Source organism: Solea solea, chromosome 1, assembly GCF_958295425.1.
Source record: "Solea solea chromosome 1, fSolSol10.1, whole genome shotgun sequence".
Taxonomy (NCBI): Eukaryota; Metazoa; Chordata; class Actinopteri; order Pleuronectiformes; family Soleidae; genus Solea; species Solea solea.
In genome coordinates, this window is record NC_081134.1 from 8,319,998 (window position 1) to 8,347,671 (window position 27,674).

The 27,674-nt window shown below is 39.7% G+C and overlaps 1 protein-coding gene across 2 annotated transcripts; it reads left to right on the top strand.

The window, feature by feature from the left end:
* The first annotated feature begins 3,138 nt into the window (after window positions 1–3,138).
* On the top strand, window positions 3,139–27,674 carry pkn2a (protein kinase N2a). 2 transcript variants are annotated; one of them, XM_058628479.1, is made up of 23 exons: window positions 3,139–3,505; window positions 10,280–10,444; window positions 10,967–11,102; window positions 15,045–15,199; window positions 18,131–18,260; window positions 18,432–18,577; window positions 18,664–18,877; window positions 19,675–19,860; window positions 20,029–20,138; window positions 20,261–20,404; window positions 21,027–21,102; window positions 21,515–21,671; window positions 21,752–21,911; window positions 22,608–22,741; window positions 23,521–23,596; window positions 23,884–23,975; window positions 24,264–24,440; window positions 25,167–25,229; window positions 25,324–25,400; window positions 25,884–26,026; window positions 26,139–26,246; window positions 26,394–26,474; window positions 27,173–27,674. In XM_058628479.1, exons 1-23 carry the CDS (start codon window positions 3,485–3,487, stop codon window positions 27,374–27,376), a joined length of 2,955 nt encoding a protein of 984 aa, XP_058484462.1. In that variant the 5' UTR covers window positions 3,139–3,484; the 3' UTR covers window positions 27,377–27,674. The 2 variants fall into 2 exon arrangements, with proteins under 2 accessions (XP_058484462.1, XP_058484469.1); XM_058628486.1 differs by having other exon boundaries at window positions 3,141–3,505; window positions 21,785–21,911.

Here is a 27,674-nt window from a genome sequence, read left to right on the forward strand (position 1 = left end):
ATATCAGGCCTATTACACCAGGTTTATTCAAGACATGCTTGAGCATTTGTATGAGTTAAACTCATTGACAATTTGCTAATATATAAGACTAACTTTGATTCACATCATTCCAATCCAAATGCCAGTGATCACAGAATGTGACAGACATAAAAACAACAAGGCTGGTGTTTTGCACAGTACTGTATATTCAAACTGTTTCTTCTGGTGTGATTGTCACTATCTTGCTGTTCCACACAGAGCAAAGCAATAACATTATGTCGCCGGAGAAGTTTTATATGAGCTCATGATGCCGCTCAGTGTTAATTATAGATGGTCTCAGATAATCCGGAGACAGTCATCAGTTACTGCACTCATCACCAGTAATCTCAAATCATAACACCAACCTGGCTGTGGCCCTCTAACCCAGATTATTATGAAGGATGTCCTGCCCCTTCCCAAGATCATCATTTATAGATGGATGAGCAGACATTTGCACTAAAAGGTCCTGCTGAAACAGAAAATATAATGTCTACAATGATAACAATAGCATTTTAACCTTTTTTAGATGCTAGTGGAGCGTTTTAAAGTGATAGGGTGAGTATGTTTCCTAATTACACCCAAATGACTACAGCAGAGGTCAAAGATCATCACACGGGCAGCACCTGTTACTGTGGAGACAAAGTAGGTCTCCTCATACATTTTCCATCAGTCTTCTCAACCAGGTTTCTTCAACTCTTATGTGGACAGTGCTACAATGTTTTTGTCCACACCAATAAATATTTGAGACATTTTCCTTGTAATGCAGCAGTAAGTCTTCTGGATGAGGTGTGACATGTCATGCACTGGATCATTGGACACGTGTTTGCCTTGATGTCTCTTCACATACACTTCTCCTGATTTATCTGGATTGGCAACTCAAAAGTAGACTCTGACATCTATTCAGAGTGGCAGCTAATGTTTGCTTTGCAGCTCTGGTTTGTACAGCATGATCCTTTTGATGTGAATGAAATTCTCATTCAGTTTGATGATCAGCACTAAACTGTGAACATGATCCTGAGGCGCAATTATCAGTTTTAAGGCACTTGTTCTTTGTGTTTTTTGACATTATGTGCTCATATTGTACTTTTTACTTGTATTGACTACATGTATTACGTAGCTTTATTTCCTTACAGTATAAAACACAGAATGGGGTTAATATTTATTTTTTCGTATTTTATACTTTATTGATCCCCTTAGGGAAGTTCTTTCTCTGCATTTAACCCATCCTCTGCTAGAAACCTTTCTAGAATCAGGAGCAGTGGGCAGCCACTGAGCAGCGCACAGGGAGCAATGGGGAAGGGGAATCTTCACAGATCTGACACATTATGGTCGTTTAAGTAGTGATGGTGATTAGTATTTTGCCTATAAAAACAGTAAGGTATAAAAGCACAGGCATAAATGATTAAATTAACGATGACCTAGTTCCATTTTGCTGCCTCAGTTTCAAAGTAAATACTGGTTCACTGTCATATCGTCCTGACTTACATGGACTGAACAGAGCCATCATTAATGTAATCAATACCATCATCCGTGATTTTCCTGAAAATACATAATGTAAGACTATAAATGTATGATCTAAGGACTCTTACTGTGTTGGCCTTCGCTGCTTTTATTGTTTTGTTTCCTGCTGAAAAGCGTTCAGTGCCCTTTAAATTGTGTTTACATAGCCTACTCATGCACCTCAGAAAGGGAGTGATGGATTTATTTCCACAAGGACTCTACTGAAAAACATTTGTACAATTTATGTTGTGATACTTCTACTACACAACATATTAAAGAGGGATATGTTGTACTCCACAATATTTTTATATTATTATCTTGTTAATTAAAGAAATTTCAACCATCTCAATGACATCATTATCCTTTATCAAATTGAAGAAAAAGTAGCACAGCTATGGAGTCCTCTCTTTGTAACAATCTGCAGTCTCACCATTAGATGTCACTACTTGCACCCTGCACCTTTAAAAGGTGACAAAATTGCCCTGATTAATGGACAATTTTACTAGGAGGACTTGTTAAGTTGTGTTGAGTGACAATGAATTACAGTATATGCACAGGGCCATGTCAATTTTGCAATCTGCCCATTTCTGCTTAGGCTCAGCATGGACCACCACAAAAACACCTCCAGTTTGAGACCGCACAGACCCCATACTCCCTGTAACACAACACTTTCCAGTCCACTTTGTGGCATGCTCTTGTTTTGGTCAAAAGAGACAATGAAGAGGACAGTAACCATGGAAACATGCTTGAGGTTATATGAGGAAGTGTGCTAGAACCCACATATATACAACTCTGAGCACAAAGAATACAACGACTAAAAAAAGAGAAGGCAAACTCCTGGTAAGAAATCACTTGTAAAATGGAATGTATGATCCAGTATGCATACATGGATCTCTAGCCTTACTCAGATGCTTGTTTTGATAAACGGAAGTGCGGGCATTTACCTATATGTGGAAAAGGAAAGAGTTATGACCCAGACCTTATACCCCAAAACATGAAACGTGAATTACAATTATTACACCCCTTTCTTTTGGGTGAGGGTACAGATGGGACGATACCACTTTTTTGCGTTTGATACCGATATCATAGTAGGCTATCTACCGATACCAATATTAGTCCGATGAAGTCCTTTTACATTTTAGACCATTTATGAACTTTTTGAAGCTGTTAACAACACATTTCAGACATAATTCTCCAAACAAATAGTGTTCTCCCAAAAATAAGAAATAAACAGCCCAAACATGACTCAGCTAAAACTCTTTGGCTTTTAATGTCTGTAATTTTGACCAATATGGCTTGCTCATCCCAAGGTGATGCCCTGGGTTTCTGTTTCCTGGGGGGGCCCAAAGTCTCTTGAAACGCTCCTGCATTGCAATGTCTTACTCAGGTTTTTTATGAATTAATTTGTGTAAACAATAGTACATCTTGTTTCTATGTGGCTGCATAATAAATAATGCTGTCATTTCATGTAGATAATCTACTGTTCAGTCAGTGTGAGGCATTGCTGACCTCTGGTTAATGTTCTCAGTGTTTGTGTTTACTGGAGGTGGATGATGGCGGGTTATTAGCATGAGGTAATGCCAGCCTGTGTGTGTGAAGTTTTGTGTCACATGTGTTCCAGTGTCCGGACAGAGAGCAGCAGCAGGAGGATCAGTGCAGCTCTGCGGGGCGGTCTCTTCCACCCTAACCACCGCCTCTTTCTCCAACGGCGCTCGGACAGATTTATGCCTCAGCTTTTCTGTGTTTATGACCACCAGTCCGCCCTGCAGGACCCCTCCGGAACGGCGTGAGCGCGGAAAAAAGCGTAAAGACGACATGGGAAGGCCCGTGTGCCCGAGACGACCGACGGTTTGGTCCAAATAGCCCCGACTTTTTGTCATTAGAGAGGGAAAGTTAAAACAAGGCTTGTTTTTGGACTCCCCTCCTCTCTCTCCCCGTAGGATTTGATTCAAAGGCGAAAAGCAAGATGGCCGCCGATTCCGTGCAGGTAGGAAAAGTTGACAACGGTTGTGAAAAGTGCGAAAACTTGCTCCAAAGTTTCAATTATGAGTCAGCGAACACTTTTATTCCATGGAAGTTTAGTTGGGGCGAGTTTCTGGTGTTGTATTTAAGCGGAAAGCCTCTGCTAGATCCCAAAAGTCTGTCTGGGATATATCCATGGATCGAGGCCTGGGAAACAATTATCCAAAATCAACCTATCCTGACATGTCCCACTTTTAAAACCGGCTATTTATTGTGTGCACAGTTTGTTGTGTGAAATAACGAAGCGGCCACCACTGTGAGCGTATTTAACCTTAACTTTATTTGGCTCTGGTCAAGAAAAAGGTTGGACTTTGAGGTTAATACCAGTAAGTTAACTTGCGTGGTTTTGCTGCAACATAAACACTGTCTAGTTACACGCAGGATTGTATAGCAGTTAGGCTGTGTGTATTTATTAGAGTAAAAAGAAATACCATTGTTTTTTTTTGTGTAGAGTAAGTTTCCTTGACGGAAAGTTTTATTAAACACGTTACAGCCCGGGTGAGCCCAAAACATGTCACCTACGTGAGGAACGAAAATCAGGAAATGTCATTTCTGACAAGCAAATGCACCTTTTTTTTATATACCTTTTAAAACGGGAGTAAGTCAAAGTGTGCATCACAGCCAAGTCTCATCTTAGTCCATGAGCAGTCATGACTCATTAAATAATGTGATTTCATTGGAGTGACGTCAGATTTGGAAATTGATCTTCTGACCGAAAAATACTGTCAAAGTGTTTCAGCTCATCCAGAACTTACTCAGTGTATTTGTGGTCAAGCAGTGCTTTATCAAGAAGAAGGAAAAAAAAAGTTAAAGCAAAGACCAGTCTGACTATTACTTATCTTTAGAACATGGGAGCTAGTGTGTGTGTGTGTGTGTGTGTGTGTGTATAACGGAAAAATACACACACAGTAGATAACAAAGCTGACACCTGTATTTTGGTATTTCATTAATGTGTCTGCCAGGACTGGTGCAGACTGGAACTGATCACTGAAGCTACAGGTGGTTACGACCTGTGATGCTGCAACTGAGTCGGATAACTGAGAGAATGGCTTATCTTGCCTAATTTTATTTACAGTTCTATTGCTTCATGTAAGTGAATGTATGGAGGACCCAGCATGGTGAAACTGTCAACTGTTGAGTAACATACTTAAATCAGCCAAAACATTTCCAACACAGTCTAAATCCATAGAAATCAATATTTCTCTTCAGGGTAGCAGACCACTTATTAATCGAGTTCTCATGACATCATCAGCTTAACCATAATGTGTGGGGCAAACCCATATATTTATATATATGTAGGTATAAATTGTGTGAATTTATACTAATTAATTATGAATGCTCATTGCCATTTGCTGTTGAAGTGCTCCCCAGACAACCTGACAATTCCTATGATCCCACGCTGCTTCCCGTTGTCATCAAATTACAATACCCTTTAAAAATAAAAAATTTTGATTGAAGGACTGCAGTGGTAGAAATAGCATACTCTGCAAGTTCAATCTAGACCACCTGTCTCCTAAGTATTATTAATGGGTGAAGACGAGATATACTTTTTTTTGATGCTCATTACACACATGATAAGTATAACACTTAAGTCTGAGTGGGAGATAAATCTGGCTGATAAACGAGAGAAAAAACCCAGGACCACCCGCTTTCTTGCACCTGGCTCACCACCAAAATGTAATCCTTTCTTCCTTGGGCCATAACCTGCGTCACCGGTTAAGTAAATCAAAATCAGTGCCTTACTTTTTGAGTTCTGGTGCTAACAGACGGACAGACAGACAGACAGTCAGTCAGACAAACTGGTCAAAAACATTTTAACAAAAACATCAAATTGAGGTGAAACTAAATTCCATTTATAATGATCAAACTGATGTTCTGTGCAATGACCTGTGCATGTCTGCTAAACAATAAAGTTGTAATGCAACATTGCAGACGTCAAATGCCAGTAAACACCACTGTGGTTTGAATGAAAGAAAAAATAATAAACAGATTGAAGATCAATCATATATTAATTAGCAAGAACATATCGGGAGGAACAAATACAAAATTAATTTAGTCCTAATCACATTACCCAAGAGACCTTCATGCATACTTAAACAGTATCTATTTAAGTCTAAAAGAAATTTTCTTAAATTCTTAAATATCAATTGGTAACAGCAAATCACTAAATGGACAAATACCATTTTAGCATATGTGAACTAATCTACTGTACTTGATTAATGATTAAATATGTAGACGTTCACACCCTCAGTGCTTTTGAAATAATGAGTTGAAAAATCTGAGTGTGTTTGGACTGTGTGGATTATGTTTGTCACTGACAGGTGATACATTGCACAACACAAACAATAACACAAGCTTGGGCCTGTGCTGTGTTTCTAAAGGCCGTTATGCAGTTTGAATATTTTAATTATGACTCAAGAAAGTACCAAACTGCATCTTAAAGATGTGCTTTCACTCTAAACAAATATGTCTATGTTTAGTCATCTTAACATAAACATAATAGAGTGGAACAGATCAACTCAGCAGAGAAAGTGGTGCTCAGTAGTTTAAGACTTGTTGTCTGTGACAATGCAGCATCACAGAATACATGTGTTGTTCTATATTGTCTAGCTCAGAATTGACCATCAACATTGAATTGAGGTCTAAGACATTACTTTGAGGGGGTGTGATGATCTACCCTTTTTTATTTAGCCTATGTTGCTATTTCTATGACCAATACTCACCAGCTGTGGGGTAAGACTGTTGGGTGTTAGATTGTAGGCTGAGATGACATGGGGTTGTTTCTCTTTTTTCTTTCTTTTTTTTCCTAAAGGCAAATCTGCAAAATAGCCTCAACTTTTCCATTGTCCAATTGTCTGCATTGTACTCTTGTTGTTGGACTTGGAGCTTTCAAGCTGAAAGATCAAGTTAACCTGCTTACACTTGAGGTTCAGACCTAATGTTTGCTTTTACCTAACAGTTTCCTTTCATGTCTTAGGCACTAAAAGAGTGCTGTAAAACGCATGAGTAGATAATAGCTGCCTTCCCTTTGTGAGAATAAGATACAAGTCATAGATGTTTGTGTCTATGTCACTTAACTAAAACGTTACTGTTTTTTTATTCAATAATTTAAATAAATTATGTAGCCCCTTTTGATTTTTTTTTTATATTAAACAGCATGTGTAGATAAAATGTGTCAGATTGTCTTTTCATTACATTGTGAGCCTTGGACATTGCACAGAACAGCAAGCACAGCCACAGTGACAAGTACAAGTTCCCTCCATCCATCATAAACTGTGTCCATTGTACTGTGAGTGGAAACATTTGCTTACAATTCCTGCTTTACTTGTCTTTGAACCTAATAAGTCTTAAATCCCTGGATTGGTCTCATTCCCCCGACTTGGTAATACATACAAGCAGCAAGAAATTTGAGGGCTTTAAATGTAAAAAAAACAACTGAAAGAAGTGTTCAAGTTTCAGAGAAACCAGAGTTGAAACCAATCCTGCAAATGACCACCTGCTCTTTTATTTGAGTTTAGTTTCTCTGTTTGATCTCAAATTTAACCACAGGCCTTGAAGGTCTACTAGCTGATTTATCTTCACCTTATCTGATTGGCCTTTTTGTGGATTTCCTTGCATTGTTGAGCAGTGAAATAGGTCCTTTTGGGTGTCCTCATGTTGTCCACACTGGGCAAACAGAGTTATAATGCAAACAAGTTTTGCAGGGGTGTGAGTTAAAGAAGAGAACGCACATTGCTCTGTCACTTCCAGGGGTTGTGACCTCCACTTAACCTGTGAGTCACTGAGGGGGCTCTGGACCAGGATATGTGCAAACTATAGCTTCCTCTGAAGTGATCACCTATAGAGAGGAGAGGGAGGGGTTTTACAAGGGCTAGGGAAGGCATGACTGAACCCATGGAAATCCTTTAAACTGAATATGATGTAATTTCACAAAATAAATCAGTTAGCGATGAGATCATTTAAGGGTTTTCCCTCTAGTAGCGGTTAAGCTGAGGTATTCACAGATTTGAATGCAACTCCTCTCATGATCAATAAAAACATAATAAAATCCAAGTGGTTAAATTTAGATTTTTTTTCAGGAATATGGCATCTTTTCATACAGAGAATGTAGATGAACAATGTTACCTGTGTGACTGAGGTGAGGTGGTCAACCTCCACATATTCAGATGTTCTGTGAAAATGTAGCTTGTGTAAAGTACTATGTACACAAAGCTAAAACACAAGCAGGTATGCTTGTGTTTCCACCTTGTTGGCTGAATTGTGTTCTTTGCACTTAACATTTCACTATCAACCCTCTTTAGCAACAATGTCTCCATATTGCTGTTAAGAGGTTCCCTTTATCCTGTGTTGTAATTTTCAATAGTAGATGTTTAACAGCATCTGTTGTCTGTTGTGCCATGCTGGCTTTACCTGTCACACATGGGTCAATCAGGCTCTGTGACTCCATCACTGGCTTATTTCCACAACAGTACCTTACATGCTGTGCTCTCGTTTTAAACTTAAACTGTTTTCTCACTGTACGGTGTCGTTTCAGAGCATCTCCTTGTTTTCACCCCACTAGCTGCTTTCCAGGAGGGAGACCACAGTGGACAGCCTGCATTATGTTTTTGACTGGAGTTAATTTTAGACACACTCCTCTTCCTGCAGTCAGATTAGATCCCATTCTGGGCTGCTCTGACCTCACAGAGTGAGAAGCTAAGAGGGATTTGGCTGTCACTACTCAGACAGTTTATCTTCCTTGTTGATGTCAATGGTTTGTGTAAGAAAGAAGCATTAAATTAGTGAGCTGGAGAAAATCAGCTACAAGCAGAGTGGATGAGTCTCTGTCAGCTATGTTGTAGCTTAGCTTTGTGACAAGGTTATGCTCCTCCTGGACAGCAGAACAGTGAAGTTCCTATGCTGCTAGTTTAGCTGGTCAGCAGAACATGCATGGATTGGTTTATTCAGATGCCAATCTAGAGATGGAGTTGGCTGAAACGGACGAAGTTACGGTAAGGCAATTGAGTTGGTCCATCTTTGGAAGTTGTGGTTTTAACATTAAATGGAAGTGAGAAGCATTTCATTGATATCTTGTAGTCAATGTAATTTCTTTTTCACATTTAATTTTGCCCCCTTTTTATAAATTCAATTAATTAGTTAATTTTCACACATTAACAACAAACGTGGCTTAATGATGTCAGGGTGCAATGAGCTTTGGTTTCTATTTTACGTATGGATATGGTTCTGTGTGCGGGGTATTATATTATGGTTTATAATTTGGCTTGTAAAGCGATGATGACTTGGAGGTAAAGATGGAAGAGCTGACATTTCATAGAAATTAATGGAAGCAACATGTCATGTTGCATCTTGAAATTCAACATTAGATATGTTAACATCACAGTAATAGTTCAGGTGTTTTTGAAGTGTGGTTGTATGAGGTACTGACACTGTTGGCGCTAACTTTGCTGTACACGCTCCGTGCATGCTGCCAGTGCTAGAAACCAGCCTGAGACACATAAACTCTTACCCTCACTGAAATGAGGCCACCAGGCCACCATGACTGCCACCAGGAAAGCAAAAACAAAGATATTTTGGCCAATTTTATGATAAGTATATATTTACAGCTTTATCTCACTTCTAGAGACCCATAATCTGGAAATTGATGTTTGAAAGCACTCACTCCTCTACACTGAAGCCATATAGAAAATCATTGTTCCTCATAGGGACAGGAGAGCTGCTGCCACTGGTAGATTTGTCACCTTGGTAAATCTGAAGGAAGTATTTTAGATCGCAGTGTCACAAAATAACACATTTGAACTTGGAGAGAGCAGTTTACAAAGCATCACAAACTTCTGCAAGCATCCACGTGTCTCACTGGTTTCAGCGCCTGAGGAACGCAGCGGATGAACATGATGAAGTCAGTGTTGACTATGTGTCACTACCTCATACAACCACATGCTAAATAACCTGAACTACAATTAAGATGATCAGTTGTGTAAGGTAGTGGAATAAACTGATTATTTACAGTCCTCCTGAAACTAAAATATTTTCTGATCACTTGGCAGTATATTCATGCAAATCTTTAAAGCTGAAGCCATTTAGGAAGTCACTTCTAATCCCACTGACTATTTAAAGGATGCATGTCAGTTGTGACTGACAACAACAGTGAAAACAGCACGTACAGACGCCACCTCAAGTGAAAAACGCACTCCATTGGGTTGGTCTCGGGGTCATCAGGTAGGGCAGCCAGTGTTAAAACTCTGAACCTTGAGAATTCATAGGGCTTTTAGTAGTTTTCTTTTGACATTCAGTATTTACTAGTATTTAAAGTAGAACATTTTAATCTGTCAGATTACACAAATTGTACACAACATTTTCTTGTTATGACAAACGAAGCAGCTGCCATATTGAAACTTTGTCTGTAGCACTTAACCTGTTATCACTTATTAACTGCTGGCAGTCATGAAAGCGGAAATACAGGCATTAAATGAAACCATAGCTTTAGCTGTTCTGCAGCATGGCAAGTCGGTGCAGTGGTTTTGTTTTCACCTTGACAGTTTGCATTAATAATGAATTACTATTATTCAAAAAATGTCAGTGAGCAAAAAAGGTCCACTGACCTCTGTGTGTCCTCCCCTCCTATTTCTCTGGCATCCAAATTTCCTCTTCCTCCCTTCCCTCCCTCACTGACCCCTGAATTGCAATCTCCGTCTTCCTCCTATCTCTTATTCCTTTCTCATCCTCCTCTCCTGTCTTCCAGGGGGATACTCGGGGCCAGTTGGTGGCAGAGCGGCTGGGTCTGGGACATAACCTGGACCTGTCCGACACCATGGTCCAACAAAAGCTGGATGAGATTAAGGAGCAGATCCGCCGCGAGATCCGCAAGGAGCTGAAGATCAAAGAAGGTGCAGAGAACCTGCGCAAGGTAATATCACAGGTTTTGTTTTCTAGACAGTCATCTATTAAAAATCCAGCGTGTAAGAATTACTGACACCTCAAGGTCAGACTGCACATTATAATAAACAGAGGACTCCTCTGCTAGCCTTTGCATACATGAAAGGATGTTGTTATGCTCTGGCTGGGTTGTCTGTTCAGGCTGCTGTAATATGGCAGTGCCAGATGGCAGCCTCCAAAAAGTACTTAGAAAAGGCTTATTTGAAGGCTACAAAAATGAAACTATTTTTATTTTGGAGTGATGATACACATTAAACATTTACTTTGGGTAGTATATTCAGTTTCTGCCAATAAATTCTTTTTCTAAATGTCACACACTGGACCTTCAAAGAAGTGGTTAATTATTTTACGGTTTCTTTTTTATTCATTTTACTTCTATTTCATTTAAAAAAGTCAATCTATATAGAAATGTCTTTTACAAGTGAGACCTGGCCATGTTGGCTCACCATTCACAGTTTAAAAACAATTAACACTTAACATCTTCTCTCCTCAGGTCACAACAGACAAGAAGAGCCTGGCTTATGTTGATAACATGCTGAAAAAATCTAATAAGAAGGTTGAAGAGCTTCACCAAGAGCTACAGGAGCTTAACGCCCACATTGTGGTCAAAGATCCTGAGGAACTGCTAGGTAACAGCAGAAGCACTGCAGTAAAGCACCCACAAAGAATTAACTACACACTAACCAAAAATTAAAGACCGTTGACTTAAGGACTGTCTATAGAGTCTAGGTGAAAATGATTACATTTTTGTCATATCGGTGTTTTATCCACATGTGCAATATGTTTTGGGAGCACTTAAACACACTTTAAACTGCTTTTATGTCACTCATGCACCTGTATCAAGGATTGAAGTCGTAACATTGGTTCTTAATTTGGTAAATCCACTGATTTAGCAGATTGGCAGTCAATTATTGTCATTTGTTTTGCAAATTACCAATCATTTCATAGTTTTAGCTTCATGGAAAAAATAATTTTCTTTGTTGCGCTGTTTTTTTTATGTTTTGCCTTTCAGTCATATACTCGAATACAGGAGTGCATACTTGTACACATTGCAAAGTTGTAGCTCTAATAGGAGCCTGTCCTTCCAAATTATTTTTGACTAAAAGTGTGATTTTTTTTAAATGGCAACGCAGGCACGTGTGTCTGGATCAAATCTCCTCAGTATAATTGTTTGCTCATTATGTAGTCTCAAGTCAAAGGCTAGTTTCTGTATACAGTTCATTTCCCTCTCAATTGCAGTCCAGTCTTGAGTTGGCAGGTTTGTATGCAGCCATTACCATGTGATTGCAACCAGAGATGCATTATTTCTAAAGACTTATTCATCAAGAGCCTTGGGATTTTCTTTAGGTATAATTCCTTACTCTTGTTTGTGTTTTCCTGTCTTTAGCAATCTCTAAAATGGACACGTTTATCACAGAGTAAATAATTTTGGCAGTGTTGTGTTAGAACACCACCTATGTGCATGCACATACACACACTGAGCGCATTGAGGGTTTGTAGGTGACTCATTCTCCAGAGGCTGACATTGTTGCATTCCACATTCCAGCGACAGTTACAATGAGCTGTCGATTGTTTCCCTCCGAGTTTGTTGAAAGCCTACTCCTGTGTGTTTGGCTACAACAGTGGAATTTGCAGAGTTAACTACAACAGTGGCGTGCGTTCAGCATGGTAGTTGTCTAGTTGTCTTATAGAGTTTTTTGTTGGTGCCTAGTGTGTGGGCGAATTCAGGAAGAGATGGAATACCATTTTTCTGTCTGCTACCATCACATTTCCTGATACAATTGACATTAGTGTGTGTGTGTGTGTTGGGGGAGGGAAGGGAGGCTGTCTTGGTAAAGGGTTATCTTAAGTAGTAGCAAATTTAGCCTGATTCAACGACCCTGTATCTGATGAACAAGTTTGCTCATTCTTAGGGATGTGACACCAGCGGAATGTTGCTGGCAATCACAAAATGATGGAGAGGGACTGAGCACAGCTTCACAACTTGTATGTTCAGCTCTTGAATCTGCAAGTGATGGCACTTGTTTCCCAAGTTAGTAAGAGGGACTTGTTCTACCTCTGCAAGCTGCCAGTATATGTTTTTCTTCCAGGAGGAAGTTAAGGCACACCTGCTTATTCTCTGATGTTCTGCCTGTGAGTAGTTATGGCAGCCTGGACGCAGGGTCACCATACAGGTCCCTCTGTCACATACTATATGAACTACTACTCTTCTTATACCCCAATCCCACTGGTCAAAAAAACAGGTGTGGTTTTTCCACCACTGGGAATGTATTTAATCAATAATCACTCCTGGGACATTCCTCTGTATTTTTTACTTTATCAATTGCATCATCTAAATGATCAGTTTAAGGAAGTAAAAGATGCAAAAGAGTACCCACCGTAGCATTATCACTAAGCTCTATGATGACTTGTTTTCTTTCTGGCGTGTCAGTGACAGCACAATTCTTTTTCTTTTCCTTTTTTTTTTTTTGCAGCTTTACCGTGGTTCAAAAGTCCTGCGTATACCCTCTAATTTCAGTGTCAAAAAGGCTTTATAAAGATTAGCAGTTTACGCCATCAGAGTTTCTTTCAGTCATCACATTACATCTAAGTGGCTGTGCGCACGAAAACAAGTCTAGGTGAATCTGTCAAAATTTTTTTATCAGAAACAGCATTTTGTTAGCCCTGAAACAGTATTTTTAGGAAACGGGTCCCAGAGTGGAAAACTCAAAACGCCACCCTTGTTTTTTTTTTTGTGTAGACAACCAATACGCTACTTTGGGAAAACATTGATATCATAGTCCCACCTCTGTCTTGCACTGGAATTCACCGTCGCTGTCATTGTCGTCATCCCCCTCTTGTGTATGGAGATTGTTTGGTCTGTTTCCTTTATCATAACTTTTATTTTCTCTTTTTCCTTCCTTCCCCGGGCTTGGTCCATTCTGTCTCTGTGTTCGAATAAAGTTTGGTGTAACAGAGTTACTGTGCCATGTACAGGCCTAGCTTATGTACTACAGAGTTTAGAGTAATTTTGGGCATTTCATGTGGATGAAGACATTTCCTGAAATGAAGCCATGTTTACCGAGAACTTTTTCAAAATGACCAAGAAAAAGATTGTTTACGTTTTGTTCCATTTCCATGTGAATAGGGCCTAAAGTGTCAGCTATATTTAAAGAAATTTTGAATTCAAGTTCTCCCAATCATGATGTAATTGTTTAGAGAGTATCATATCCTGTCAGTTACAGATGGGGTTAATCTGAGGGAGGGTTCCCCTTGTCAGCTGTCCAACAGTGACATCAGCCCCATAGCTATTCAGTAGCTCACCGTCTTGTCCTTGTGCCCAGCGTGGGCTGCAACATGCTCAGAAGCAGTGATGGGATGAGTCTTTAAATTATTGGCTCCCACATACATGGAGAGGAAAGCCCCAAATGTAGGTTTGATTAAATACTCATGTGTTTAAGCTTGCTTTTGTCATTTTCTCTAACTACTTTCACATGACACTTCAGACCCTCTAACTTTCAGTTAAATTGTCTCACTCTACAAGTGCCCACTCAGTTTTTCATGGCTGTGTTGACCTCTTCTCCGTTATTTTCTCTGTATGAGAGGGTTTAAAAAGAAAGACTTATGTCCTTCCCTCTTGCTCCTCAACAGAAACCTCTGCAGTAATGCTTTCTCAGTCCATAGATGACTCATTTAGACTTGTTTCGATGAAACATTTAGAGTGAATGACTCACAATAGTGCCTGCAGGGTTATTGTTATTTGGGGAAAAAACCCCACTGATGTTGCCAGTCCAGGCCACATAAATGGACTAGAGGCACATTTTGAGTATTTGTTCTGTATTTATGTACAGTATAGTGCCATTTCTAAAAGGTGCTCCTTCACGGCACCATAGACTCTGAGACAGAACTTGCAAGTCAAGTCAGGAGAAGTCAGGCAGGTTTTTTTGCCCACCTTTTCTGTGTGTGAGAATGTTTTGTTTTACACAGCAGTGATCACTCTGGGGAGGGGTTTTCTCTGCACCTTTCAAGTACAGACATGATAAAAAAAACACACACAACAAAGCTGTGAGCTCATAACCCAGAACTGTTAATAGAAGATTCTTGTTTTCATTTTCACTTTTTTATGTGTGTACATATCCAGTGTATTTATATACTGTATAATACAACTAAATGATATCATCATGGATGAGCAAAACCAGTTACACCTCGCTCCTCCATTTATTGGTTTGAAAGTCTTGCTGTTTTTGTTGTTGACTTGTGTAGTTCCTTTAGTGTTGAGAGATGACTCAAATTGAGTCTTGTGTTAACAAACCTCATGAGACTGTAAACAGCACCTCTCTCTGGATACAGTCTGTGACAACTGAAGTTGTTACATGATGTGTTTTTACTTGGCAAAGTTATTGGTCACTGTGCAGGACTGTTTAGCTAACTTTAAAATGGATGGCAGCCAAATATAGCACATGCATGTGAGTTACTATTTACAGTCGGTGTATATTTGTGACAGACCCCAGCAGCATGCATTCCTGTATTTGTGGTTGTTACCTAAGAGCTTTGGACGCTAACTCTTACACTTTTTTTCTTACCTTATCCAGAGTGCCCTCTGACCCCAGATACCCCTAACAGTGAGGCCAGAATGTGCACGAGCAGTAGCCGCCTCGCAGCCTTGAAACGCCAAAATGACATCGAGCTCAAGGTCAAACAGGGCGCAGAGAACATGATTCAGATGTACTCGAATGGATCTTCCAAGGTAGGACTCAAGAAGAGGGGGCGGGTTCACCTGACATTCAGCATATTACTGGTTTGTGTCAGGCTGCCAAATGTATTCAAATCAGAGACATGTTCTTTTAGTTCTAACTTATTTATGATCATATTATCATTAACTAACACATGTGGCAAAGTTATGACATCACCAAAAAAATAACAGATCAGAGCAGCCAAAGAGAACATTATGGAGAATTATTCACAAATAAACTTCCTGATTTAACTTTGATCTTTCATACTTGAAATAGTATAGTAAGTATAGTAATAAGGGAATGTTGGCAGCATTTCAACAGTGCTCACTTAAGATTCTAAGATCACTGTTGCTAAGCATTTTGAGCTGTGACCCCTTGAAATGAAGCCATGTCTGCTTACCTCTTCATGGCAAATCCAAACAAAACAAACATAAATTTGTATAACATAAATGTTTACATTTTTTGCCTTTTTGCCATGTTAATCATCAGCTGTCCCTTAGATGTACCCTGTCATTACAAACACTAAGTGCTTGTGTGTCTTCCCCACGTGGACCCTATTGTAGCGATATTGGTTTTCCAAAATATAGGACTTTTTTGATAAGATAATAGGATAATTCTGGTTTGAGTAAACCAGAATTATAGTATATTAGTGATATACTTTTCAGTCCACCGTCAGAGAAGGCACCAAGAACACTGCACATTTTGGTTATTGTACCTTTGACGTTCTAATCCCTTTTAAGTGGTATTACATGACACACTAGATTTATTTTAACAGCTCAAAAGTGAGCTTGCCCGGACCTTCCAGTTGCTTCGCCACAGCAGCACCATTCTGACTGAATTTACCCCCTTGGCTACTAACACAGGAAATACTTGTTTCTTCATCATGCAAATCCTACTTCTTTACTTGTGCCACTTTTTCCAAGGCTTACTAGTAAGATGAGAAGTGTGTATTGAGGATAGTTGTGTCATGTTCCACAGACTTTTGAAGGATTTCCAGATTCATAATTACCAGAACTGATAGTCTTATAACTTTTATTTCTAAAAACATGGTTGTGTTCCCTTAAGTTGCCATGGTCATAACCATTGCCAACTTGAAAATCAGCCTGTACTCTGTAGATGGTTGAATGATGCATGGCAGGTTTGCTTTTACAGCCTCACTGTAGGGGAGGAGGAAACTTGAGAAGGTGCTGACACATAGTGTGTGTCATACACAGTGCATTTGTGAACAAATGTGTGGGGGAGGTAAATAGAAACCCATGGTGCACTGTGGGGATCAAAATTATGTGAGGTTTCTTCAGGTAGATGCTCTGTTCTTTGTTCATTCCTATTAATCATATTTTGTAAAGGTTAGGATTAGGTTTGTTAGGGTTAACAATTCTGTTGCAAAGTTTAACGGCCAGGGAATGCCTAATGTCAGTGAGTGTCCCCCATAGTAATGGTGAACTAATAACAGCTTCAGTACTGGGAGCCTCTCATCTCAGCTTTTCCATCAGTAGTAATTGAATCTACTTTGTAGTAGCAAGTGGCAGCCTGCCATGACATTCTGAATAGTGGCACAGTGCAGCTCAGCTGGCCAAAGTGTGGTTTGGATCGTTACACCCTGAACTGTTGCTCTTCCACTGTAGGGGTGTTGTCCAGATTGTGAAAGCTGTGCACAATGTACATAGTGTGATGTCATATCAGTGCGACACAATGAAGCCTGCCAATAAATTCCATGAGGAAGAACGGAACACAGAAAACTAAGGGTAATATAGGACACACACAGCCATGAACAACATCCTAAACAACCTATCTTTGCACCAGCTGCAGCGAAACAAGCACTTTTTCCCGTCCATCCAGTTTCACAGGTGATTTATCCAAAATCACCTCCTTGGTTGCATCAGTTCCACCGTCACACACAGATTCATTTTAACTGGCCTGTTCAGTCCCACTGTGCCATAATAAACACACCTCAGCAAGTGCAGACAGAGGTAGCATTATTTAGTGCAGAATTGCGGCTGGTGATGATGATAATAATAATATTTTTTTCCCTTGGTTCCCATCATTTAATTTCTCTGTGATCTTTAAATGGTCCTAATTGTATTTCCTGGGATTTCCCTTTCTCAAGATAATTAATAGGTCAGTGTAGTTTATTGTTGCAGGAATAAATTAAATGTGTTCACTTCCTCAAAGTTTCTGCTTTATTGGACGAGATCTTTTTAGAAAACATGTTTATAGCTGCTGCTGGTTAGTTAAGCTAAGCATCAAGGGTGGAAGCAAAGAGAAAAGTTTAGCCTGGCTTATTAAAATAAAAAACACCTCACCAGCACCCCTAAAAATGACTAATTATGTAATTTGTTTGTTGGCTGAAAGTTGTAATTTCAGCTGGATTGTGACCAATTTAAAAAAACAAACACAATTGGATGTGACTCCTTGAATTTTACCCAGCCAGGAACATTAGGTATTTGGTTTTTGTATTGGCCCCGACCGTCTGTCTGACAGGAGGAGGTCAGTGTTCTGTGAGTGACCTTCCATGGTCAGACAGGCGAACAGTGGCACCTTCCAGTTGGAAATAGTCTTGTCGTGATGTCACAGAGGAAATGCCTGCTGGACAGAGGTCTTTCCTGTGCGTGCCGCCATCAACAACCAGGATTTGAACTTCAGAGGAATTCTGGGTGGAGTTTGCTAACTCTACTGTGTGTGTTATTCTTTTTGTGAATAAGATTTTCCATGTGACCACCCGTACATGCTCTGATTTAGGTCACAAACAGGCATCCTGGCTGTTTGTGTGACGTGCTCACTACAAGGAAACACAATGAGTGACGATGGATGGCAAGACTTTGTTTGGGGGTCATTTGTCCTGATATGGAAAGTTATTTGACCAAGAAAGACAAAGCATGTTTGTCAGCATGTATTTATGTTCCAATATTTCCCTACCAATAGACATTATTCCCTTTCACTTACAGGATCGTAAGTTGCTAGCAACAGCTCAGCAGATGCTTCAGGACAGCAAGATGAAGATCGAGTTCATCAGGATGCAGATCCTCAAAGCCAGCCAGACCAGTGAGCTGAGCTTTGAGAACAGTGATGTGATGGGTGAGTCTTTGCTTGTAGTCAGTGATAGATTAGAATGAGTCAGCAGGGCTTCTGTAGATAAATGGCTCATGCATATTGATACAAATTGACACAAAGCACACCAGTCCATCTCAAAGTCTTATAAACAATGATGCATCAAAATGAAAAATAACATCCTCCCTTCACCCCCAGACAAACCCATCATTAGCCCATTAGACCTGCGGGTGGAGGAGCTATGTCACCATGCTAGGATAGAGTCAGCTGTAGCAGAGGGAGCTAAGAATGTCATGAAACTCCTGGGCTCAGGGAAAGTCACAGAAAAAAGGGCACATTCAGAGGTAAGATATTGTGTTTTTCTCTGAATAAATTTAATAAACCACTCCGGCTTTTCACACATCACACTGCCCTTCCTTCCTCTCTTTAGGCCCAGGCTCGTTTTACCGAGTCCAATCAAAAACTGGACCTCCTGCGATATTCCTTGGAGCAACGCCTTAATGAGTTGCCTAAGAATCATCCTCACAGTAGCAGCATCATCGAAGAATTGTCCCTGCTGTCTTCTCCGGTCCTCAGTCCCAGATCCAGCATTATCTCCACACAGAACCAGTACAGCACCGTCACAAAACCCGCTGCACTTACAGGTAACTGGACCATGGACGTAATAATTGGTCCCAATATGGCACTGATTATTTGAGATTATTCATTCTGTTTTTTTCCCCATTCAGGGGCTGTGATTTTAGCCAAAATGATTAAATGTCTGATAATTAAAGACAAGAAAACTTTGTTATTGGCAGAAATCAAAACAGAAACATTTCACAAATCTGAAGTAAAACATTCAGTGCAGTTATATTTGTGATACCTTGAAATGTGTATCCACAATGCATCAACATAGCATTATGTCATTGAACTTGTGTTACATTATTATTGTAGAATATTATACTGCGATAATTATTCTGCTCTATCCACTTCCTCAAAACCAAAGATTGTAAATTTTGTATTGTATTGTATTTCTACCTTTTTATTTCCTTTCCATTGTTTGGAATATGTGCATCAAATCTATTAATTGTTGTGCTTATTATGGAACCTTTTCTGTCTTCTTGCCTTTAAAACAACATTGTTGACAAGTAGAAAACACAGATTTGCATTAGCAAAATATATCCATCATTATTATTATTATTATTTTTTTTTTAATAATAGTCAACAGCAAAAATTGAGATGGTCTGTCAGTAGGGTTTCCTAAAATTTAGTTGACTCGGTTGACAATCCTAACATGTTTCTTTGAAAGCAATGATAAGTAATAAGTGTCCTCTAATAACATTTAAATGTATATTTGAATGCCACTCGCACTGTGCAGGATGGGATAAATGAGCGACCTGGAGCAAGGCAGATAATGTGTGATAATAGGGATCTATAACTTCTTACCTTACCTTATCTCCAGGCACGTTAGACGTCAGGCTCATGGGCTGTCAGGACCTTCTGGAAAATGTCCCAGGTCGTTCCAAAGCTGCATCTGTACCACTGCCCGGCTGGAGCCCCAGTGAGACACGCTCCTCCTTCATCAGCAGGGCAAATAGAAACCGTGGCGTGAGCTCAAGGAACCTGACGAAGAGCGAGGAGCTCTCCGGTAAGTTGGCCTTACTGTCTGAGAAGAAAAATAATTGTGATTTCAATGAGTTTCAAACCAGTGAACTATAAAACGTCCTTGTCTGTGAATCCAATTGAACAATATCTCAGTTGGGACATTGTTAATAAACATATGCTTAACAAATGTTTTTTTGTGTTTGTTGTGTAGCTGAGATCAGTGCAGTGTTGAAGCTGGACAACACGGTAGTTGATCAGACAGGCTGGAGGCTGGTCAGCAATCAGGCGTGGGACCAGAAGTTTACATTAGAGCTAGACCGGGTAACACAAACACACATTCTTGCTCCTTACCTTCATATATGCTGTTGACTCTGTTGTGCGTTTGCCACACAGCCTTGTTTTTAATATCTGCTTGATGTTGTGTGTGTCGTTCTGCCCTGTAGTCTCGTGAGTTGGAGATCTCAGTGTACTGGCGTGACTGGCGTTCGCTCTGTGCTGTCAAGTTCCTGCGGCTGGAAGACTTCCTGGACAACCAGCGTCACGGCATGTGTCTGTACCTAGAGCCACAGGGAATGCTTTTTGCTGAGGTACACACATACACACACACACCTGGTTGTAGGCCATAAAAGGGTAGTGAGCAATTTGGTGTTTTACCACCATATGTTGGTAATAAAGGAAAACTGAAATGAACAGCCTGTAGTTGAGAGATATTTTCAAGTTCAGTGACTGAATTTGGAAACACACATGATAAATATATATTGATTTGTCCTCATTGATTTTTTGATAAAGCGAGTAAAGGAGTAAAGATAAACATTTTACTGGACCTTTGAGATTTAGCTGGGCATGTTGCTGTGAGTGTTGTCAATACATGTCCAGTGTTGAAAAATGATCAAGCGGCACCATCATTGTCACACTTATTCATTCTAGTTGGTGTTTGTTCAACAAGACTTTGGTTTCTTTCATTTTAATTTCTCTATATCTATAAGAAATGTGTAGCTACACAGCTCGCCTTCATTTAATTAAGCATATAAAATAGTTTCTCCATCTTTTGTCACCTTCATTCATTGTTGTTAGTGATAGTTTAACGTTTATGAGGACATTTCATTGATGCACAGTAAACTGCATTTATACGTCTGCATTAGCCCTATAGTATTAAAATTGTGTAGATTCTTAACTAAAAATGTCTCTCCTGTTTTCTCTCTTGTTCAGGTTACATTTTTCAATCCCGTCATTGAAAGGCGACCAAAGTTACAAAGACAAAAGAAGATTTTCTCAAAGCAGCAAGGTGAGCTGTTACTGTCAGCATAACACACACATGTATAGGTTCTGTTGGACTTAAAGTGGCTTAGGTGCTCTGTGCATACTCATGCCTTTGGTCTGGAGATAATGCAACAAACCAATAGACAGAGGAAGAAAAAATATGGTGAAATCCAGTGTACTCTGCCAGCAATGGATGGTACGAAGACTTGGAATCAGATACCACCTGATACAAACAAGCTGACGACCAGCTAGAATAACAGAGTTGGACACACATTCAATAAATCCATTCCCTGCTCGGGCTTGTATACTGGGACAAGGACATGAGTCCAATTAAACAGATTTATGATACAAGTACATACATTTGTGGGTGGCTACTTTATCAATTTAAATGGGCTTTGAATTGACTTCTCCTGTCTGTCTCACTTCATCTGCATCAGGTAAAACCTTTCTGCGAGCTCCTCAGATGAACATCAACATTGCCACCTGGGGTCGCCTTGTGAGAAGAGCCATACCAACTGTCAGCACCAATTCTTTTAGCCCGCAGGCTGCTGAGACTGGACCCAGCAGTCTGCCTGGTTCACCCACACCGACCAGGTACTTCACTACACACACCTTTTTCTTTTTTTTTTGTTCAAGGTGACACATTAACAATAGCGTTTGTGTCCTGTGTCTAGTTTAGTCAGTGCTGTGTCTCTGTCCATATTCAGTGACCCTCTGGTGACCAAACTGGACTTTGACAAAGAACCCACCCCAGGACCTAAACACTACCCAGTACCTGATGACCTCCGAGAACCACTGGTGCAGGACAAGATGCCAGACAGGGAGGAAGTGCAGGTATGAAAGTATTCCAGGAATCACAAGAAGTGTCGATAAGACCGTAATGAAACAGATTTAATCACAGATTGAAGACAACAGAGCAGTAGCAGAGCTCCTGTGAGTGTTGTATGTGAAAGTAAAAGTCCCTTATGTCGTCTCCTGCATCTGACAACAACCAGGTCGACAAGAAGAGCCTGAGTTTAGGAAGAGGAAGCCTGAAAAGTTAGGTTTATGTTGAGAGAGCCTCAGTTAGAAAAACTCAAGTTCCTCATTTTTGTTGGGGCCATTTGTAAGGCTGTTTGTAACTGAAGAAGCTTGATTTGTTTAATATATTCAATTGCTAAATAACTGTCATTACCTCTGCCAAGGAGGTGTGTCTGTCTGTGAGCAGCATAATTAAAAAAAAATTATAGGATGCATTTGGGAATTTTCTGAGAATGTAGGTCAAGTAACTGTTAATCGTGCGGGATATCTACCTGTGTGTAATTAATGCCATATTAATTTATTACAATAATTATGTCCCTGACTCGCTGCTCTTGTTTTCTTCAAAGAATATTTGTTTTATTACAAACAATAGATGTAAATCATAAGTAGCTGTAATAATACACAATGTTGATCCATTATCCATCATAATTATTTTTGGAATAAAATTGTGATTAATTAAGTCTATTATGGCGTTTCCTTCTGTTCTCCTGGTTTGTGTTTCTTCTCCAGGACGCCCTGGCCTCGTTTGACTTCTTGAACAAGAGAAACAGTATAGCTGTGAGACCGGACTTGGGTGAAGATGAGCAGGAGATCCAGCACTCGGACCTGGAGCTCACGGCCATCCAGAAGGACGGAGACATTAGGTATGAGAGGGCTGCGTGCTTCTTCTTCTTCTTCTTCTTCTGTGTGTCACTTTCAAAGCTGCAAGTTCATTTTTATAATGTTTGATTTGAAAAGGAAAATGGGCAGGAGGAAATGTTATAAAATGCTGTAAATTATTATTCCCACGAACACTAGTGTTAAAAGAATACTTCACCGATTTGCATTTAGCTTTGTATTACTATAATAGGGGTAGTGTTTCCCAACCTTAGGAAAAAAAAACATTTCCCAACCCTGAGTTGAGAAATGTCTTCATTCTTTTTTTTGTTACGTGCCCACCAGTGACACTTGGTCCTGTTAGTGTAACAAAGATGGCGGACACCGTTTACATTCTGGGAATGAGGTCCGCTCCCCCTACGAGTGGGTCTAAAAAGTGCGGAATTAGCGTTGCAGTTTCAAGCCTCTGACCAAGGCTTGGACCATGTATCACTGGTGGGCACGTAACAAAAAAAGAACGAAGATATATCTCGACTCAGAAAAACTGAGGTTGGGAAGCACAATTTTTCAAAAATACTGACCCTATTCTAGTAATACAAAGCTAAATGCGAATCGGTGAAGTATTCCTTTAATGTTTTTTAGTGTCTATTTATAATCATCATCATCATGCTTTTTTCAGTTAAAAATAACACTGATATTGTGTAGGGCGTTTTATTGTGTTGTGAATGTAGCTTTGATTTGTGTGCGTCAGTATTTTAAAGCACGACTGTTTGTTCAGCTCAGTTGACATTTAAATGTCATGTAAACGCTGATCATCTCTGTCCAGGGAGGAAGAGCAGTTCCACTTCAGTCTCCAAGACTTTAAATGTGTGGCAGTGCTCGGACGTGGTCACTTTGGAAAGGTATATTATATTTCATCGTCCTACAAAATAAAAAACCTGTTGACATATCTGTCTTGTTTATTTATGAGTTAATTAAAGCCAATATTTCAAGTAAAACCTCATCTTTAAATCCAAATTGCTATGTTAAGTTTATTATCACAAAGAAAACAATGAAATCATTTATATATATATAATATATTATATTTTATATATAATAAAAAAGGAAAAAGTTGTTACTTTTATGTGTCAATTTCATCAGAATAGTCCATTATTTTTTGCAAATAAACAAAGACTTCCTTCACCTGCAGGTGTTGCTGTCAGAATATAAAAGCACAGGCGAGATGTTTGCCATCAAAGCTCTGAAGAAAGGAGACATTGTGGCCCGTGATGAAGTGGACAGGTACATTTTTAGTTTTATTGACTCACTAGTGAAGTGAGGGGAAATATCCTCTACTGTGCTGTCGAGCTACTATACTATTATAATAAAAAGTATCTTATCCAGATTATTTAAATGTGCTTTTAAACAAATGTCTGTCAGAACATTGTCTCCCAGCTGTGGGCAAGTGCTTATTTGTTTATTTTTTGACGGCAGTTTATTTTGCTCACAGAGTCGATGTGACACATACTTGGAGTGCGTGTCATTCAGCGGCACTGCCGTGACTCACCTTAACTTTTTATTCTCCTGCAGTCTGATGTGTGAGAAAAGGATTTTCGAAACAGTCAACAGCGTCCGCCACCCATTCCTGGTCAACCTGTTTGCGTGTTTCCAGACACAGGAACACGTTTGTTTTGTCATGGAGTATGCGGCGGGAGGCGATCTGATGATGCATATCCACGCTGATGTTTTCTCTGAGCCCAGGGCCGTGTGAGTGACCCGAGCCTTAACTCTTAATGTCACTGTAAATCATTGCATTAAAGGTTATTTCATTATTTGTGGACTTAAATATTTCAAGTTAATTCTCCCTCTGCATTTGACGGCATCAGAGATTTTTAAACTGATCAGTGAGGTTATTTTAATGAGTGTGGTTGTATGCGGTATTTCCGTAAACTGTCCTGAGACTGAATTCCACAGCTTCAGCTGCATGACATCTCGATACCTCACTGTGTACCGTAAAGCACATGGCAACTGCACAATGTGTATACTACAGAGTATGATAGCTGTAACATCTGGGGCAAAAACCCAGAATGAAACATCAGAGTGAGAAAGGAAATATGTGGTACTACTACATAGCCAGTGTGTGTGCTGCTTTTGTTTTTGCATTTTTTTTTTTTTACGACTGTGTATATCAATAATGGACCACATTATTACCGTTTGTTGCACGTTCTGCTGCCAAAGTTCTCCCTGGACAACGATTGTCACGATCTCATGTTGCTTCCCAACATCATCAAATTAGGTTGTCTCTTATTGTATTGATTTAGAGACCCCTAGTGGCAGAAATAATATACTGTGTGTTTAACAAAAGGCTCAGCTGCACATGCTCAAGTCTCTAATAGCTTATCTCTTTTCTCCTTGCAGTTAGTTAAACAGCATTTTGCACAATGTCCTGTGTGTGTTGTGAACTAATTAAGTGACTGTTTTGTTCTTTTGCAGATTTTATGCCGCCTGTGTTGTATTGGGATTACAGTTTTTACACGACCATAAGATTGTGTACAGGTAAAAGATTTGCATTATTCTAACTCCATCGGAAGCATTTGGATGTTTTGGACAGAATTTATTTATAATTGTTTTTGTTGTGATTTTTTTGCAGAGATTTGAAGCTGGATAACCTGCTCCTGGACACAGAGGGCTATGTAAAGATTGCTGACTTTGGACTTTGCAAAGAAGGTAAATCACACTCAACCTAAAAGCTTCTTTTGAATCTTGACTTTTGAAAGAAATCAGCCTGAAGGCAAATGTGTTTTATTGCCTGTAGGACTGCAATGATTGTAATAAATTAATTGCCAACTATTTTGATAATTGATTTATGGGTTTGAGTGTATTTACAGCTTCCTGAATGTGCATATGTTCTGGTTTCTTTGCTCCTTATGACAAAGAAATCATTAAAACTGTATAATTCTGGTTTGTGGACAAAACAAGACATTTAAGAATATCATCATTTCCATGTAAGAAAATATTTTCCAACATTTATATTTTATAATAATCAATCATGAAAATAATAAGCGGCTCAAGATAAAAAAAAATTCCCCCAGTTTAAAGAAGAACTTTACAGAACATCACTTTGTCCCACTGGTTAAATTCTTAAGATTGTAAAGAGTGGTACAGATTTGTTTTTCAGTTCATATTAAACTGCCTCTGCTTTGTGTTCAGGAATGGGTTTCAAGGATCGCACCAGCACGTTCTGTGGAACCCCTGAGTTTTTAGCCCCTGAAGTTTTGACTGAAACGTCGTACACTCGCGCTGTGGACTGGTGGGGACTGGGCGTCCTCATCTTTGAGATGTTGGTTGGAGAGGTGAGTCTGCACTTTTCTACATTTGAACACATTTTTAGTAACTGTAGACTGATTGGTTTTCCATCATACTGTTTGTGCTTTATCTTTAATCCGTTTCATCCATCTCGCTCAGTCGCCCTTCCCCGGTGACGATGAGGAGGAGGTTTTTGACAGCATTGTGAACGATGAAGTGCGCTACCCACGATTTCTGTCCACAGAGGCCATCTCCATCATGAGGAGGGTGTGTAGATGGACTGAGAATCATCATAAAAGTGCAAACTCTGCTTATGTTTCCACTCACTGTATAAAGAGGGTTTACCCATGTGTTTTTTTCCTGGGACTTGATCAGTTTTATGTGTTTATGTTTTCTTTTTCTTTTTGTCTTCAGCTTTTGAGAAGGAGTCCAGAACGACGCCTTGGAGCAGGAGAAAGGGACGCAGAGGAGGTTAAGAAACATCTGTTCTTCAGGGTAAGGAGCCAATAAAAGATAATTTTCCCTGACTTTTTTTATTATTATTTTTCATCTAAAGGCCATTGTACAATAGACATGCCAATGTCAATAATGATCACTTATCAAAGTTATCGTTGTACTTAAGTTGTACTTAATGTTAATAGTCAGAGTGTTATTGGTAGTTTTGTGCTGTTTATTTGCGTTGTTCTTAATGTGCAAAGTCATTTACCGCTTAGATTATCTAATGACTGTAGTTTATTACTAATGAACAGAGAAGAGGGTGCTCATGGTGCGTTCCACTTGTAGTTGGAAGACAGAATTTTCAAGTTGACGGAGCGTTTCCTTAACTCTGAAATTCAATCGGAAAGTCTCAGCGACCTCACAAACCCTGACATGAGATTCCTGTCATTTATACAAACACAACTACTTGAAATATAATTTACATCTTCTGTCTTTTGTTTCACATTAAGTCAGTCATACACATTTTGTGTGCAAAATACTGTGTATTTCTAACAAAGGCCTTGAGATGCATTTGTAGAATTATTATTTTTTTTCTGACTTCTCAATTAGAATGTGGTTAACTCTGAGGTACCGATGTAAATTGAACGCACCATTATCTCCACCTCAGCAGAAAAGCAAATGAGGACATAATTGAAGTCAAACTTGTTGCTTGTTACAAAGCTGACGCAAGTGTCACCGTCTCCGTCTCCTTGCAGCACATCGACTGGACCGGACTGCTGGCGAAGAAGGTGAAGCCGCCGTTTGTGCCGACCATCCAGGGCACTAACGACGTCAGCAACTTTGACGATGAATTTACCTCAGAGGCTCCGATCTTAACTCCGCCCAGAGAACCGCGAGTGTTGAGCTCTGACGAGCAGAACATGTTCTCTGACTTTGATTACATTGCTGACTGGTGTTAGCTTCATGTGACTCCAATCTCCATCTACACACACACACACACACACACACACACACACACGTTCACACACGTTCACACACTCACACACACTCACACACTGTGAAACAACAAACCAACATCAGAGCAGAGACTGTAGCTCATGTTTTTAAAACTCCTCTGCCCAAAAGCAGGAGCAGCAGTGGACATGGCTCCTCCAGCCTTTTGGGCAAATACTTTGTGCCATCGAGAAGAAAGTTGAGACGCCTCCTGAGGACCCTGACTCATTTTTAATACACATGAAGAACTTTTTTTTTTTTTTT

Excerpts from the sequence above, each read along its gene's own strand:
- pkn2a (XM_058628479.1), top strand. The coding sequence starts at position 3,485 with ATGGCCGCCGATTCCGTGCAG. Across the intron at positions 23,597-23,883 it reads GACGTGGTCACTTTGGAAAG|GTGTTGCTGTCAGAATATAA; the intron begins GTATATTATATT and ends CTTCACCTGCAG. Across the intron at positions 25,401-25,883 it reads CTTTGGACTTTGCAAAGAAG|GAATGGGTTTCAAGGATCGC; the intron begins GTAAATCACACT and ends CTTTGTGTTCAG.